The following is an 18,794-nucleotide window of genomic DNA, read 5'->3' on the forward strand; positions in this document are numbered from 1 at the left end:
GGTTTTTTTTTAGATTGTAATTACAAATGACGTACAATGTAAGATTACAAATATATTTTATGTAATACATATGATCTCTATTTCTGTTTCCCCCTAAACTGTCCAGCATTTGAAACAGAAACATCTCTGGAAGAGAAAAGCTAATCCAGTTCTGAAGACCATGACCACCTCCCAGTATTACATGGGTGTTTTAAGTGCTAAGGAGACGCATCCAGGCCCTAAGCGATGTAGCTGACACCAGGAGTAACCGTGAAAAACCACAGAAGGCTTCTCTTGACACCACAAGTCGAGCACAGAAAGAAATGACACTGCTGTTTGGAATCTTGTTTTTCCTCCCACCCTGCCTCCATTTATTGCTCTAACTGCAATTATAATCCAAATAATCCCAAACCCAGAAGAATATCAACAGATAATACTTAAGCATAACCTGACAAATAAAACTGAAAGAATTACCGTAGCAGATTAATGATGAGCTTTGATTTTCCCACAATGTGTTATCTGGATCATATTTCTTCCAAAAAGCACAGATTTATCCTCATTTTAATAGTACAATCTCAGTAATAAACTGAACAGTCAGTGGTTAACTTATTAACTGAATCATATTAATACATCTTTTAATCAACCAAAGAATGTATTGACCAGTAAGACCAAAGTGTAATACAAAAGATACTGCTTATGTATGATTTTTGACTAAGGACACTGAAATATTACAGTGAGGACAACATGAAATTCCATATACGATAACAAAACTGACAAACACCTGGAAACAAAGTTTCCATTAGCTGTAGGAAAATACACTGACATTACATATGCATTAGTTTTGATGTGTCATTTTAACTTTCACCTTTTTGAACCAATATATTCAAACAATGTACTTAGTCGTACAGCGGGTTTACTTTCGAAGTTGGTAGGTAACAATCCTACCAAGTCAAAAGAGAAACTATTTCAAAACAAAGAAACAGCTTTTTTTGTTATCCAAGAACATCTCGCAGGCTTACAACCAACGTTATAAAATAATAACAATTTGGAATCTCAAAGTGAATGAAAACCAGCCAGAGTACTGTGCTTTAACTGAATGCTACAAATTTAATAAAAAGAAGATTCTGCACGAATTTTTTAAAAACCCACCCCTTAAGCAGTGGTAAGGATGAGATAATGTAGAACAGAAAAAACCACTTTCAGAAAAGTTGAGAATTGAGTCGTTTCATATTTGATTTAGAATCTGTACTATGGCTTCTCCTACAATTAATTAAGACCAAATTTTCAAGCATGACAATGATTTATGTGCTTCTGTCCTGTGTTCAGAAACTTTACTCACAGTTAACTTTCTAGTTCTAAGTCCTTCCATTCAGACAATTAAAAAAAAAAAAATCTAGACAATACCAAGAATGGACCGTGTCAGAAAACCACAAAAATGTCTCAGCATTAGATTGAATTACTTTTTTTAAAATTAAAACTTTTATTTATGACTTTAAAGTAGTACAATGAATGCTTGTCAGTGACCTGTCCAACTTAAAAAGTTTTCTGCTTCTGGTATTTCACGGTGAGGATGAGTCCCTCCTGCCTTACTCTTGCAATGTATTTCAGGTATTTGTAGACCAAAGATTTCTGTTTAGCCCTGCTAACTTTTGAATGACACTTTGCCCACAATATTTTCTAGCTTACAGCAATTTCATCATGATTAAGTTTGCAGTACAGCTAGAAAGGTTATCTTTTTATCTTTGTCCTTAAAACACATCGGTAATATGCGAACTATTTGCTGAACAAATCATAACTTTTGGGAAGAAATTAGTAATTTTAATTTTGAAGGTATCAATCATCTGTTGTATAATTTTGGTTATAGATTATGGCTATAAGCCATAAATCTAGACACTATGATAGAAAATGAACGAACATGAGTTCATCATTAAATTGAACCAGATGTGTTATGTGGCTATGCAAATTCAGCACTACAGAATTTTATTAGAAGTTATTAACCTTCACAAGAAAACACGTCAAAAATATTAAAACAGCCTACTTACATGCTCTCATTAGGTGAAATACTGTCATTTAGATAAGAACCATTGGTGTTCTCCATTTCTGCTAGCCTGTGGAAAAATAAACAAGACTCACTAAAACCAATGATGTTTTCCAGAAACTTTACTTGCTCTAACATTGCTGAAAAATTAAAGAGCATGATGTTTTTGATGAACTTGAAACTCAAATTAATTTACACTCACTGTTGATTACCAGAAAGTTTTGCAATAAGATATTGCAAATAATTGTTGTTACAATGACCTTACTAAACTCACTTCTAAGTTTTCAATCCTTTCTCTAAGGTTATATTCCACTCCTCATGATTAATTCCGCAATCAAAGGCAGGCCTTAAGATGCCAGGGGACTACACAAATTGCTGTGTACCTGGCAATGTCATCAGAACTGTAGTGATCACTCATTTCTCATTGGTTTTCAACACTCAGCCCCTCCTAAACATCCTGTATAATTCAGACATACATCTCCTGATCAAGTGATTCTAGGACGGAGAAAGAGGAGGTTGGAATAACTATTTTTCATTACCTCAACCCTTGCAAATTTACTTGCCTGGTAGAAAAACATTTTCATATTTGTGCAATTAACCCACTTTTTCATTCTTAAGAGCATTATGAAAGCTGACAAGTGAACTAAAGCAGTGACATACCACTATTTTAATCCTCCAAATCAAGGAGAAAGCCTGCTTGTGGTATTCTACAAGGTAAGTTACTTAACATTAAAATGACACTTGAGATCCACATAGAGATTGGGGGTTTCTGCTCTTCTGATTAGCATGATTATACCAGGGTCCATATTAAAAACAAAACCCTATGTAAGCCCATAGAATCACAGGATGGTTTGGGTTGGAAGAGACCTTTAAAGATCATCTAGTCCAACCCCCCTGCAATGAGCAGGGACATCTTCAACCAGATCAGGTTGCTCAGAGCCCCATCCAGCCTGGCCTGTGATGTCTTCAGGGATGGGGCATCTACCACCTCTCTGGGCAATCTGTGCCAATGTTTCAGCACCCTCATTGTAAAACATTTCTTCCTTATTCATATCTGGACTGAACCTACCGTCTCTTAGTTTAAAACCATTACCCCTTGTCCTGTTGTTACCAAGCCTATTAAAAGGTTAGTAACCCGAGGGCACAGCTCAACGAATACCCCAGAGGACCTAAAGTTCACTTCTGACCACACAGGTGATCTGGCATGCAAGTTAGTTGACAGGCCGGTTAACAGCAACCACAGACGATGATGCTCTATGTTTCTTTAAGAAGCACTCAGGTAGCAGCTAGTCTTTGGATTTTTTTTTTGTTTTAAATGATTGTTTAGAGAAAGATCTGCCTAACGTCCAGCTGGACTCATACCTGCTAGCATAATGTTCAATGCGTGAATGAGTATCATCATGTGAAAGCTGAGGGGACGAGGCAGGCCTATAAGGCAGAAAACACTGATTAATCACAAACAATACCCCTTCAAAAGTAAAAAGACACTTAGCTATGCCTACATCCTCACATCTCTATGCCTTATGCTTACGCTACGTTTGACAAACAGCAAATTATAACTCCAGGTGCTGTGTGTGCCTCCTCAAGCCATCGGTGCAATGCTTTGTGGTACCACACCGGGGATTTTGACCATTCTGGAATCCGGCTGTTGCAATGACTCTTCTTCACACCAGTCCCTGAAGAACCTTTTTCCAAAGGATTTATAGAAGAGCTTCCACCCCCGTTTTCCCTTCACACCTGCCTCTTTCGTTGGAAATTCTGTTTCACAGGCAGCCCTGTGCCGGCTGTGAAGGCCCTGCTGGGAACCTCTCCTCTGCCTCCCGCCCTGCTCCAGTGCCTGCTTCCAGCACATCCCACTTAAAAGAGCCCTGAAGGACTACTCCACGAGCAACTAGAAATAAATACAAGAAACATAACATGTCTCAAATGAGCCTTTAATAACACACTGCAAAACCTGATGACTTTGCCTAGCATCTTTCCAGGGTTGTAAAGTGAACTGTAGATCAGTGTGTTACACAGTAAGACACTGTCAACTATTTTGGTTTTTCTGCACGACAAATCAGACGGTATAGGTCCTCTTCACTTTTTTTAATCGATCAAAACAATTCATAGGACTTTTCTAATGAATTAGAATATTGTTTCTTACAGCCTCAACTCTGGAAAATGTCACCATTGAATTATATTGCCTATGCGGTTCAGTGAGCACCCTTTGCTGCCATGTGGAATTTTGCCAATCTGCATGTATCAGGAGGTGCTGGAATAACAAAAAATTATGCAGCTTCTCAAATTGTACGGCAATCTTGTATGTTAGCTAATTTCAACTTCTCTTTATTCCGTCTCCTCTGCCAACTCTCCTTCTGGAACTCCTGACTGAGGATGGAGTTTTAAATTGTTGGATACTATGGTTCAGGCTGGGTCTGCCCAGCAGGGATTGCACCACATTGCAGGAGCGTATAAGTTTTGTATTTACTACTAATAAACCAAAACCATAATAATCTTGTGGTTTGTAATGCTCCTGTGTTAGGAGTTTCATAATCCTACAGTAAATCTACTAGACTGGTCATCTTCCAGTTTTCTAATCAGTCTGCAAATGGCTCTATAAAATTCAGAAAATTCCAAATTCAGAGCTGTATGCTGAACAGATGAAATTAACAATCTTTAATGTCTCTTCTCGCAGAACAGCAGAGTTTTTCCTCTTTAAGACATCACACGCCAAGTATCACAAATTGCATTTGTTCTGAAATGAGCTTTGACCTTCACCTGTACTTTTACCCATCACATGTTCAAACATTACCACAGCACACTCAGTTCACAGAGTTTCTAAGTAGAGCAGAGATTTGTGTGGATGGGCAGCTGCTTCTCTGCAACTTGATATGCAACTTTTATGTAAGAACATCTACACTGAAGAGATGGGAGGGGAAAAGGATGCAATTTATCTAGAGCAGTGGGTTATAGAGAATGGTAACAATGCTTTTCGGATAAATTGATGTTATTCCGATTTTTTTAATTTGCTTGACATACAGTAGATGTTAACCTGCTCTAAGGAAGTACTATCAATGAAGGAAGAGGTCTTGGTTTCGATGCACACACAAGTATTGCTGATAATACTTGTAGACTAGGAAATTTGTGCTAGAAGTAGCTTTAATTTCTAGCTGGATCATTTTCCTAATCCCTCTTACCCTGGCATTGCACATGTATCTGTATCAGTCCAAAGGAAAGGAACAGCACTTGGTTGGGACCAACTGGGCAATGAAGAGCTGTCTCTTTTGGCAGAAGTGCAAGGCAAAAGATGGGCCCTGACTGCTTGATCACATACTTGCTGCCTTCAAACTAAGCCTCAACTTCAGAAGTGAACAAGGTGTGTAATATATATATCTATATATCTACATATCTATATACATATTTTAAAGACAACACAGTGTTGTGTAACTTGTTGAAGCTGATTCTGTTTCTTCATCAACTGAAGGCAGGGGATGAGGCTGCATTTCCAGGTTTGTCTCCACTTCAGAACATACTGCAGTGGAGATCCACCTCAAACACCTTTTTAAAGTTTGCTTAAGAAAGCAAACCTGTTGAGAAGCACTGCAGCCCTTATGTTGAATTTAGCTGCTCAGAGGTACACTTCTGCCAGCACCTGAGCAAGCCTGAGAATGACTGTGCTGCATTGCAAGCTGTTGTGCAGACATACTCTTAGATGACCATCTCTGCCAGAGCTCCCTGCCCTTCCTCTCTGAGCACACACATTCAGCCCACCTAATCAGTTGGAGAAGTCAGTGACAAGGCTGAGAGACACAGCCAATATTTATCCAAGATAACCATCCCTTTTACAAGGGCTCCACAGCTGCATTGCACAGGCTGGGGTCTGCAGGAACAGTCTGGAGAATTCCAGTCGAGTGGTGACTGAGTGGCAAATGCCACCTCCAGCAACTCCCTGCACCCCCAAATACCTGGCTGGCAGGACAAGGGTACTTTTCTCGCTGTTCAGCATTTCAGTTGATGCTTCTTGAAAGTGTAGAATCAAATAAATTGTATTTGTGCCACTGACAGCCCAAGTAAAAAGACAGAAATTCTCACAAAAAGTGTGAGGTGTCCCTTTAATGCCTGGCAAGCAGAACACCTGTGCAAAATACTAGATAATAAGCAGTCAGAATCATTAACTTCTAGTAAAAAAGATAAATATATGTATTTAACAGTTCCACTTGCATCAAATGTAGATGTCAGGGTAGCACTAGTATTGCTGAATGCTGCCAAGTTATGCTCCTCTGGAGTACTTTGAAGATTACCAGAAAACTGGCATGAAAGCACCAAATAAAGGCACAATCTTAGAAAACAGGGAAGTTTTATAATAACCAGAATAAGAGGTTTGACTGGTGAAGCTGGAATCAGTCCTGTAGCTAAGAAGCAGCTTTAAACCTGGGTAGCTCAGTAACTTGTGTTGTAAGCTTGGTGGTCTAGCATGAAGGAAAGGAACAAAGTTCGCAGAACAAAATGAAGAGAAATTCTTTCCAGCCATTATCCATTTCTGAATTTTCTGCTTTCTTGTCTGACCAGACAAAAGGATTGTGCTCAGGAAGATACCTGAGTTGGTCTGACAGAAGCCGCAACCTCTCCATACAAATCCTGTCTCTCAGTATTTCTTGAATTTTTTTAAGTATTACATGCGAGTTAAATTCCCTGACACCAAACCTTCGGTGTGAAGCTATTGGTGTGGGCTCACCATTATGTTACTACTGCAAGTAATTAGAATCAAGCATGTTATGGCAGCGTAATTTCATGTTATGTCAGACACAGCAATGCCATTCAATATTATCCAAGCTTTCTTTAAATGTTACTTTTAACTTTGCAATTGTTCTACAGGGTAAGAAATCTAGATCCTCAGTTGAGTATATACTATAGTATGCTGCAATCGTCCCCAGGTGATGCATTTATGAACAGAAGTGCATCCTGAAGTTCAGAGTCCATCTATTTCAGTCTGGCTCCAGTTTTTTGTGTTCTCTGTGGGTGAATCCTCAATCATATGAGGTTTGCAGTACTGGATGTGTTTCTTGGTTGCTTACACCTCCTGGGGGCAGAGCACTTCACTTGACTTCCCAATGTTTTGTGCTCCAAATGAAAATTATAAATCAATATTGCAATGTATACATTTCACTATTGTTTATTCTACCAAAAATTCAATAAATGTGCAAGCCATATACATTTCACCATGTAGAAATATATAGAATGCTATATATTAGTTTCTCATTTGTTATCAATATGTGAATTAAAAATAATCCTTATTTAACATTATTCTAAAATAATCCATGTAACACTAGTAGTAGCAAATGCCATAATGGTAAGTTTATGCTGAGGGTATTACTTCAACAGTAAGACAATGCAAGTGTAGGAATGGTGCAGGAATGAAAATCCATTTCATAGCTGAAAAATCCTGCTTTTTTAACTTCTGAAAAAATACAGTAAACATTTCCCCATTTCAACCTGCCTCCACAAACCTTACTGTATCTAAGAAAATGTAATAAAATATCCAGTGAGCTTTGGGCTAATTGGGGCACATGAGTGTGCAAGTGTGCACGGTTGCACATAAAACCAAATTATAGCTTTATATACAAAACAATGTTATTCCTGAAACTGAATTCAATCCATCAGGTTCAACTTTTATCTTTCAAAAAAGCATTTAGCATACATTCAGAGGGATCACCACTTATTAAGAAACACAGGCTTTTAAATGACAAACTCTCATAAGCATTAGTAGGACAGCACCAAAATCCCTGTTAATTCAATGAAAATACATACTCCAGAAAGAGTATACAGTACACGATCCACGATTGCTGGGAATTCCTGCGTTTATCCCATTCTACTCGTCTGGGATCAAAACATTCCTTCAGAAAGTGCACCAAAGCAAATAATCATAAAGAAGGAAGGAAATGAAATTATGTAAAACTAAACAAAGAAACAAACAAAAAGTGAGGGAACGCAGCAGCAGCAGTAGCGGCAGCAGCAGCACACTTCAGCAAAAGTACTCACGCAGAATCTACTGGCCAGAAGTTGATCAGAGTAACAGGACTGCAAGACAAAAAATGAGGAGGTGAAGAGAGAGGCAGAAGAAAACTCAGCAGCAAAATAATTACAGAAAGGTTTAAAAAAAAAAAAAGAAAAAAAAAAATCACAACAACTGAAAAACAGAAATCCAACAGACCAACATGAATGACTCTGAAGAGCAACCAACGAAAAAGTGAGGAAAAAACTGAAATCTAAAATTAGAAAAGAGAAAGTGATAGAGCGAGAACAAGCTGCGTGCAATTGCCATTAAACAACTCATTAAACTTGTACAAAAAAACCAAAGGGAACTGGGTTAACTCACTGATTTCTCAATGTGCACCATTATTGGGTTTTTTTGCCATAAAGACATCAAAGCGATTTAATAAGACTAAATTTATAGGGTGAGAAAAGAAGAAATCAGTTGGGAAGCTTGCAAACACAATAGCTTAATTAAAAAAATAAAACCACAGAAGGGTATCTCTTTGGAAGAAAATAAATTTTAATGAAGACATCATTAGTCTCCAAATTGCCATATCAAACTTAGAAGTTTATAAGGCTGTCAGTAAGATGGTAAGTATTTTTCTTTTATTAACTGAAGTTGAAGTTCCTGTTTAAGGACAGGTAAAAACAGATAAAGGCAATGGCAATTGGAACCCCAGCTTGTGTTTTCCTGCCAGCCGAGGTTAACAGAAATGAAAGAAATGAAGAGGCTTTATGCATTTAGGAAGTGAAGGGAGTTGGCACCAGCTGGGAAGCTCAAAGAGCATACCAAATGAATTGCTACTTAAGACACTCTAGAGCTACTCACGTTTCCATGTTGTCTCCCTCCAAGACAGTCTGCACTGGCAGGTAGCCCATTCGTGGGTGCTTTGCAAAATATCTTTTTGTTCGAAATTTGTTTTTTAGTACCTTGGCAAAGTCACGGACATCTTCTCCTGAAGTTGTCTGGAAGCCACAAATCACAATGAAATCATCTTTCACAACATTATGACAGTTTTTCAATTGCCTCTTCCTTTGCTGGGTCACTTGGAAGAGCTGTGGCTACACCACGCAGAGCTGTCAATGGCTTGACCTCCAGAACCGCAAATTTTCTTTATTTATCACCTTACAACAAATTGTACTGCTAGTGACACTGCTAGTGGGGAGGAAGGAGGAAAAAGGGAATCTCCAAAAAACCCTGGCAGGCTCACGTCTCATCTCAGGTGATTGAAAGAGGACAAACAATAATTAGACCAGAATCTGTCATTTTTTCATCTGGCTTGGGGTACTCTCTGCCTGCTTTTTGCTCAGCACTAAAATGGCTGTAACAAGTGTCCTAGTTTTGGCTGGGACAGAGTTAATTTTCTTCCTAGTAGCTGGTGTAGTGCTGTGTTTTGGATTTCTCATGAAAAGAATGTTGGTAATACACAGATGTTCTGGTTGCTGCCAAGCAATGTTTACACCAAGTCAAGGACTTTTCAGCGAGGAGGCTGGAGATGCACAAGAAGCTGGGAGGAGGCACAGCCAAGACAGCTGACCCAAACTGGCCAAAGGGATATTCTATAACATATGACATCACGCTTAATATGTAAACTGGGGAAAAGATAGCTGGATAACTGCTGCTCAGGAACTGGCTGGGTATCGGTTCAATGAGTGGTGAGCAACTGTGTTGTGCATCGCTTGTTTTATATATTATTATTATCACCATTATTATAATTATGATTATTTTCTATCCTCTTGAACTATCTTTATCCTAATCCACGAGGCTGGCCTTCTTTTTCTGGTTCTTTCCCTCATCCCACTGGTGAGGTGTGCAGGGGAGTGAATGGCTGTGTGGTGTTTAGCTGCCTGCCAGGTTAAATGGCAACATGGAGGATATACAACCTTGTGTCCAGTTAGCCGCTTCACTGGATGGATCCTGAGTCTTACCATATACTCGTCATCTGTATCTCACAGACTTCCTAGTCTGTGAAAGTTAGACCTTTATTCTCGGTACATTTTCTTTCCAGTTTCCCTTCTCAGCCTCCTCTGCCATTAACATTTCAATCAAAGACAGGCAAAAAAAGCAGGTGGGAGCAGCTGAAAGCTCTTAGATCAGTTATTTCTTCCTGCGCCTGTTTAATCTGAAGCTAGCAGGAATTTAAGATCAATACCATGAGGAGAGTACAATTTGCACAAAGTTTTCTACTCCCTTGCTTGCAGTCAGCTTTCCTCACTGCTGTAGAGACCAGCAGAGGAGCACAAAGAGGAATTAGTTTCCTGAAGACCAGGAGGAGCCAGGAAGAGTTCAAAGGATGTCTGCAGGGAAGATGCAAGGCTTCTTGTGAGCCTGATTAAGAGTTGGGAGATTTTCCGAAGAATTTTAATGGAAGGCTGTGGTTACCTTAGTCAGGCTGCACTCCCTTCTCCGCACCTCGCAGAGACACTCGACCCTGAAATATTGCTCTGCTACAGTAAATTAAGTTCTTCCTGACCCACATAATGATATTGCTTCTCCAGCATATCTAATTTGAAGGAAAGAAATGAGGGAAAAGTTAATATTTCTGACATTTTTTAATGAGTTCTATGCCTTCTATTTAGAGAGGAAGGAGGTGCTGGGACCCATCAGTCAAGGCAGCCTTTACAGAGCTGCCGAAACACAGATGTATATATTTTTAACGATTGCCTGGGTAGAAAAATTAAGGATGCACCTGAGAAATGATCTGCACAAAGGCTGAAACACTTTAGCAGAGAGGACAAAGATCCCTGTACTTACGACAACTACAAGCTTCATGTAAAGCTGGAGAGAATTCAGCTTTCTTTCTGGTCAGTGTGCCTGGTAGGAAAATTCTGTGTGAGCAATGACTGGCAGAGAAGTGACACAGCAGAACGTACAAGCCAGTACAGCAGCATCTGTATTTTTCAGAAACTGAGATAATTTTCAAGTATTTTCAAGTATCACTTCCTTGGAAGTAAAGATATTTTTGGGAAAGAAGGTATTAAATATGCCCAGACCACCCAGAGGACTCAGGAAAGTGGATTTACTGAGGTCGTCTCACATGTTCCAGCAGGAGGGAATTCCCTCTGCCATCTGCAGTGCCTGCTAGGAAAGCTCCCAGCCAGGTTGGCATCAGGAGAGCACACAGAGCACATCAGCTGGGAAGAGAGAAAAACTCTTACTATTTAGTCTCCATATAAACGGATTAAGCACAGCTTTCTGTCCACTTTGTTCGCTTGTGTAATTTACAGCCATTTATTCCTGCCTTGTCTGGTTTCAATATGAACACTTTCCACTGCATTTGACTGTAATTTGGATTAAGTGTTTTCAGGTACGATTAACAATAAAACATTCTTCGCTTCAACGTTCCTGGGACTGTTACTGCACTTCGTTCTTCTGAACCTTCTGCACAAAAATCAAACACTAAAAAGGTGTGTTTGCACAGAAACATCCTGATCTAGCTGGTAGCACAAGAATCCTAAGAAGAAAATATATCTTCTAGTGGCAACTAGAAGTAGCAGCTACCTCTCATGTGATCCAAATGCCATTTAAAAAATGTTCAAGGAGCACAAGAAAGGCAAAGATGATCTGATTATTATGTGGACAAGATGATAAACTGAGGCTATTTGCAGCCAAACTTCCTGATTTACTCCACAGATGCTTTTGACACATGATTTTTAGAGTAAATCCAAACCAAAATTCTCAACAGAACTAGTTTTCGAGGAAGAAACAGTGGAGTTTCAGCACCCCAGCTCTCTTAAATCAAAACAATACACAGGCAGCTGGGTCGAGCATGTTCCAAAACTATACTGAAATGAAAGCTATTTAATAAGAAATAGTTCTTCACATTCACATAAGAACTTTTATCACCATCTGACATTTCCCCGTTTGGTTTAAGAAAGTGCCTTGCCAAATCCCCATCGCAGAGCTCAGCCCTGACTGTAAACACTGGCTGTAGACAGGTATCTCGGTTTAACATGCTTCCTTCTAACAAGGTGTTTTTCACCCTGGTCTGTAACTGTTCGTTAAACCCAAACAGAAAAATGATCCTACATTTAAATCCCAGTCTAAATGTTGCCTTCTATGCTTTGTTTGAAGCCTCTTTAAAAGTCACCTCTCTTTGAACAATAGAATGAGCTGTTTTTCTTTCAGGAATAATTGTGGCAATTTTTCTGTCTAAAGGAAAATTAGGGACCTGCTTTGCTCTTTTTCTGCCTCAGCCTTTTGCAGGAGAGAAGTTATCAAATCCCTCAGATATTTCATGTAGGTTCTCCAATCTCCCCTAAGCAGAATTGAAGACTGCAGTGCTCCAAAATTTCCTGGACGTAAGAGGAAAGGGGAATAAAAATACCTAAGACTTCATTGTGCACATCTAGCTTTTGCGAAGATACATCAAAGAAGGCATCAAATGTCTTCTGTCTGCCAAAACACATTTTAAGGTGAGAGATTTGTCTGGAGCAAGAGGAAAAAATGCTCTCCCACCTGCAAACCCCTTTTTGTTCATTTAGAAAACAATTACATACTAGACATGATAGCTTCAGTGGATGTCTTGTTGAGTCACATAGAACTTGGGTTTATTTTTTCAATAGCAGCAATACAAAAAAGATCAGGGCTTGCTGTGCGTCACATTCACTTTTTTTCCCCCCCCTCAGTTAATCCTTTTCTAATTCAACTGGCTGCTGGTGCAGTCAGGCACAGCACATTAGCACGGGCTGCTGGAGTTCAGGATTCACAAAAAAATGTACTGGCTGTGAATGGTTCTTTATTCTGAATCCAGCAATCTGGATGCAGTTGCAGGTTTTCTGTTCACCACAGTGTTCGCCTATTAGTAACCTGTATTTTTAGGGAGAACAGAAGCCTGCTGGACCCCGTGTGGCACTGAGCTGCTGCAGGTTGTGGGGGTGTCTCACAATCCCTTTTTGTCTCTCTCTCCTCAAAACACATCTTATGAACAGGTTCAGAAAATAGTAGCAAGATGTTGGCATGTGCACTCCATGCGTCATTCATAAATCTCCCATGTCACTTATTAGTAAGAATAAGAGTGGCAAACTGCAAACCAAAACTGCAGCCAGTTCAGCGAGGAGGTATTCAGCTGCAGCTGGACGGAATGCTCCAACGCGGCCGGTCATTTGCTTGCTGTGCCTGTGACTGGGACCATGAGAGTCTGCTGTAGGAATGCCTGGGATGGAGGAATCTGTTCAGACCCGCCCAGGCAGCCCCAGCACTTCCCCTGACTTGCACAGCAGTTCAGGCAAATCGCCCTTTCCAGTGACCTCAACCCCTGGGGGATGGACACTGAAAAGTAGCAGCCAGTGAATACCCAGAAAAAGCTTGCAAACGCACATTACTTGCCCTTGCTGAGATTCAGATTAAATACTGCCATTTAAGTGATACAGTAAAAATTGAGAGATAGTGTAAATAAATACCCATAGATTAAAACTAACAAAAATACTGGATTTTCTTTACTATAATATTTTAGGGGAATAAATTTTTCTCCCTCTTTCCTAAGTTCCTAAGAAAACCTGAGAGTCTTTACTTCATTTCAGCCATGCCTTTCTGTTTGGATGAAGATGTAAAGACTGTTCATATAACTTCATAAGGCTAGCCCATGTGTAATTTTTATGGTTTATTTTCACCATTTGGATTTGACCTGCAGATGAAAGTAGAAGACTACGCTGTTTCCTCAAAAATAAGGCAGGGTCTTATATCAATTTTTGCTCCAAAACTTACTACTTCTTTTACACACATAGCTGCCTGGACACTATTTAAATTTACTTTTTAATGAACTATGACTAGGGCTTATTTTTGGAGTAGGGCTTATATTTCGAGCATCCTGAAAAATCATGCTAGGGCTTATTTTTGGCATAGGTGTTATTTTCAGGGAAGCGAGGTAGGGATCACCCCGTCACATGACAACCAGAGAGTGCACTGCTTCGAGACTATCACAAACCAAGTGCAAGGGCAGCTGAAAGCTCAGTTGTGCTGCATCATGGAGGGGTGACTGAGAGCTCCTCCAATTTATGCCCCTCTGCTCTGGTCATGAATGGTCAAAAAAGAAAAAAGAGCACACAGAGAGTAATATGGAATTTCCTTTGCCAGCTGTCTGGTATGAAAGAAATGTTTACGCAGAAGTGATCCTTTTGAGAGCTGTGAAACAAGGGTGGAGACCCTCACAACACCATCAGTGCAGGGCATCTTCACTGTGCTGCACTGAGCACCCCAGCTTCAAGTCTTCAGAAATGAAATGTCACTTGCTACTCTTGAGAACTTCCCTGGTATTTTATGTCATCAAGTGATCATACAATACAATGGTACCACTAAATAGTAAAGAAATTAAAAATGCAATTGTAGTGTTGCGGGGAAAACAAGTGAAGCGGCAACTTGCTGAGGAAAGGAAGAAAAATCTCACACTGATATGGAGAAGCATTGTACCCTAAGATACGAATGAGTATTGGCACAAATCACAGGCTTCCTGCAGGATCCATAAAGTGAACTATGGCACTGAACGCAGAACAGGTCATTAGCATGCGGTAGTATATAACACCACAACATTGTACAAACAATGAACTTCAATTTACTTCAGACCATTGGAGTATCTTTTACTAAGCATCAGAAATTGCTGGCATGTATAGTATATAAAAGGTGATGTAATTATAGGAGGGGAAAGAAAAGCCACCCAAATGCTCCATTACCTTGCACATAGGAAATGAAGTTTTTCCTTTCTACATAAGAAGGGACAGTAAGGGTCAGTAAAACAGCTACTTACTGGTGTGCAGTATTCCACCATGGGATAGTGCATTTTATGACCTTTTGCAACACGGCCAGAGAAGAAGCAACTTTGGCAGATGTCATAGTTAAAGTGCTTTAAACTTCGGTACCTAAAAGACGACGAAAAGAACCCACAGCTTCAGAACTTGTACGTGAATGCTTCATATCAGCTTGTCAAGTTTTCTGCATTAGTAAGTTCTCTTCCCCGGTGTGCAATGCTGGGCAATGCTCATCCGCCACCGAGGGACAGCTATTGCTGCCTCAGATGTTTGTATATCAAAGATCTGAATCTTCAAGGACGATTTTAACACTGGGCAACAGCAAAGATTTCTACACAATCACTCTCTCTTAACACACAAAGACATCACCACACTTTTTGTTTCAATAATGCTAACTTCAGTTCTTTTCCTCATCATCATGATTCCTAACACAGAATGTCCCGAGGAAGTAAAATTCAAATAAGTAACGCCCTCCTCAACAAGTCAGTCCATCAAACTCCTAAGTGCTGCACACAAGGCAGGAATTTGTTTGTGTCCTTCCCAGCACCTCTATCAAAACTATTTTCCTGTATGGCATTCCATCCATGCAAAACTCCTGATGCGCTTTCGGGCCCTTATTTAATCTCATCAGCTCTGTGAGGCAGCTAACTGTTGTATCTGCTATGCTGAAGTACTTGAAAGAGCCGGAGGCATAAGGGTTGTCTTGTTCCAAATACGTGAAGCAGTTCAGTCACAATGACCTCAAAAGAACATTGTTTTACACATAACGAGGCACACAGTATTAGCTTTCTAAAAGCCTCCCAATACAGTATCTTTTTGTCAAGTGTGTACACAGGGTTTCAATGACTTGCAAAGCTAGAGAAAAAATTTGCGACAGATTCGACTATCATGATAATAGATTTGTTATATAAATTTAAGACCCAGATGAGATCAGACAAGTAAAATTAGATGCAAACAGAGAGCTCCAGTGTCCACTTCCCGAGTTCTCAATGCTCACTACAGACTATCCATTCACTTGCCATCCTTTGATTTTCCAAGTGCTGCATTTTTCAATTCTACCTACTTGTCTTTGACTGTTTATTAAAAAACATGTAAGTAACTCAGTAGTTTCAAAAACTGTATCTGGGAACAGGAAAATCAGACTTTGTGGATGTGTTGAACTACTCACATTCCATCCCTAGCTCTTCCTCAGTAATATTTATCATTTCCCAGCTTAGATATACAAGGGGAATAAAAGCAGAAGGAGAAGAACTTAGATGATTAGAGGAACAGCCTCACTGAAGAAAACCTCAGATTCAAAACAAAGCAATACTCTCATTATTTCTTCCATTTCCCACTGCCTGTGAAATTGCATAGGAGAAAGCACTGCCCCACTACAGGCATAAAAGTAACATACATACTCTCCCAGGTTAGAGCAAAATGATGGTTTTTCTATGTGGTAGTGCTTGCTGCTGTTGTCTATTTGGATGTTAGAAACAAAATTACAGAAAGCTCTTTGTAAACAACACGATACCATAGAAGGAGAAATGCCAATGGTAAAAAAAGACCGTACATAACAAGGACAGAAACCATACAAAGCAGCTATTGTGAAGCAAAGTGATAAAACAAGTCTAGGCATAATTGAAAGTGAGTATTTACTTAGCTGCTAAGTGGATTCTCAACAGGCATACCAACACACAGCCATTTTACAACACAGTGACTTATTCATTGCCATAGTAACCATGCTGTCGATCCAGATGTTGAAATAGACCAGCAACATTTCCCCCACTCCAGGTTAATGTTCCACCAACTACATTCTTTCTCTGAGAAATGCACACGTAGCTTTGCATGCCTGTGAATTTTCAAGGCACTTCCTCGCTTTATACCATGACAGCAAGTATGACATTAGGATCCAATTCAAAAAAGGTAACTGCATAACTGCATATATAGGACAGACTGAATATAAAGCAAATCACATTAGTTGTGTGATCCACCAATACTTTGGTTGAGGCACAGAAGGACTGGGACACAGAGGAAGGTCCACATCTTAACTGACATAATTTTTGCTCTCTTCAACTCTTGCATCACTGTACCCAGTCTAGGTGCCACTCTCCATTGCAATTATTTTTTTGCCCTGAACAACAAGCATAAAACCAAGTGCGTGATTTGCCTGGGAACAAGTGGAGCCCTTGATCCACTAAGCAGTAGCACAGATGGACAGGCAATCAATTTGTACCTGAATCCAATAATCGGACACTCCTTGCAGATGTTACACTTCGCCTGGTGTTTGGCGGTCTCGGCGGCGGCCACCCTGTGCAGGACGGGCAGCCACACCATGGACTGGGGCTCCAGCCGCATCCAGTCCAGGAACAGGGCTGCCTCGATCTCCGGCTTGTTGTTGGCCTGTAACACAGAGGGAAGAAAGACAGGGGCTGAGCACGGGTGATCTGTCTGCTACAAGATCATTAACAGTACAAGCTGTTTGTTTCCTATATACTCTGTATCTTTTCCCTGAATATACTCCAGCTTTTCCCCTAGTACAGTCATTCATTAAAAAAAAATACAAAAAACAAAACTCCAGGATCTGCCTTCCAGCCAGGAACTGAACACTATTATTAACGTTTCAAATCTCTCTTTCTCTTATTCTCTATGACAATAGACAGCACTACCGTGCTACTGTCACAAAGACAATCATCCACTTACAGGATCACCTTTGATGCCTGATCTTGTGTTTTCCATCTGTCTTATCTGAGCCTGCATAGCATTGCTTCTCACTTGTCTTACAAACAGTTTGTTATCCAAGCCCTAAAAACTGCAAGTCTTTTGATCAGAATTCCTTTTGCCTTAACATCCTTCATTATTACACTGACCTTTCTTCAAAATTAATGCATAGGGAAATAATTCAAATCCCTTCTCAAGCCTGTTGTTGAACACGTAACCTCTCTGTCTGCCTTAAATGCCCCCAAATCCCTCTTCCCACCATATCATCTCTAAATTTCCTGTCATTGCCTGCAAACACAATACAGTTTTGTCACATAGAATATGATCGATTTAGCCTCATATTCCATTACTTCCCACTTCGGCCTCTTTGCCAACAGCCGAGGAGCCTGAGCACTGCCAGGCAGCCCCATTCCTCTGCTGCCTTCCCATCACATCATAACTGGTGTGATTATTTCAGATGTCTCTTCCATGGTAATTTCACTGCAGCTCGCACCATTCAAATACCAAAAAATCCTTGCGGGTCCCTTCCAACTCAGGACATTCAATGATTCTGTGAAATGATATACTGTTCCTACCTAGCACCATGTACGGTATGGAAAAAGAAACAGCAAAGCGACGAGAAACACAAGGCAATGGGGGACAACAGCGATCTGCCTGCTTGGGCAGAGGTCCCACTGTATGGGCAGACCAGCCACTGCAAAGAACAGCGCAGAATAAAGGCGAAGAAGCATCAAAAGGGACTTCAAGAAAAATGGCGAAGTGCCTGAGTCAACATTCATGGGGAACGTCTCTCCGGTGTGCCATATGGTGCAAAGCCAGTAGAAAACTGGTTATCTGAGAACCTGGGAGCTGGTTTCAGTGTGGAAAGCGAGGTGATGGATGAGGGGAAACAGCGAAGGGATCTGGCGGGGAAGATGGGAGGGAGGACAGGTTGGCATAGGAAACAGCCCAAGCAACGAAGAGGGATACCATGCCGTTCCATTTCTCTAAACCACCACTTTGTGCTAATTCAATTCCTTGAGACACTTCCTTCACTGCTACCCAACAGAAACAGCATATTTATGGGCTGAATATATTTAAATCATCTGCTTTCCTTCTCCAGGCTTTCAAATACAGCCCTCAGCGGGCCAGTCTTTTATATTTCCAACTTCACAACGCAGACTGTCTTCCTCTGTGGTTCCAAACCTATTTGAAGCATTTAAATAAATAATAAGCATTAATGTATCATGTACACGGACCAAGATGAATAGGGGATTGAGTGCTGGCGTTTTTTATGCTTGCTCTCAGTTACTTTTCCAGTTTCTCATAATATCTGAGT

The 18,794-nt window shown here is 40.2% G+C and overlaps 1 protein-coding gene across 12 annotated transcripts in view; it reads right to left on the bottom strand.

The window, feature by feature from the left end:
* Window positions 1–18,794, bottom strand: part of DMD (dystrophin) — a 1,259,796-nt gene that overhangs the window by 32,011 nt on the left and 1,208,991 nt on the right. For 9 of the 12 annotated variants that reach the window (XM_082049442.1, XM_082049444.1, XM_082049434.1 and 6 more), the window contains 6 exons: window positions 16,992–17,158; window positions 14,776–14,887; window positions 8,862–8,998; window positions 8,039–8,077; window positions 3,380–3,445; window positions 2,022–2,087 (listed from right to left, as the gene is read on the bottom strand). In XM_082049442.1, coding sequence (XP_081905568.1) covers window positions 2,022–2,087; window positions 3,380–3,445; window positions 8,039–8,077; window positions 8,862–8,998; window positions 14,776–14,887; window positions 16,992–17,158 — 587 coding nt within the window. The remainder of the gene's footprint in view (window positions 1–2,021; window positions 2,088–3,379; window positions 3,446–8,038; window positions 8,078–8,861; window positions 8,999–14,775; window positions 14,888–16,991; window positions 17,159–18,794) is intronic. The other 3 variants (XM_082049441.1, XM_082049443.1, XM_082049438.1) reach the window with 2 other exon arrangements.

Source organism: Streptopelia decaocto (assembly GCF_964273445.1).
Source record: "Streptopelia decaocto genome assembly, chromosome: 1".
NCBI classification, from domain to species: domain Eukaryota; kingdom Metazoa; phylum Chordata; class Aves; order Columbiformes; family Columbidae; genus Streptopelia; species Streptopelia decaocto.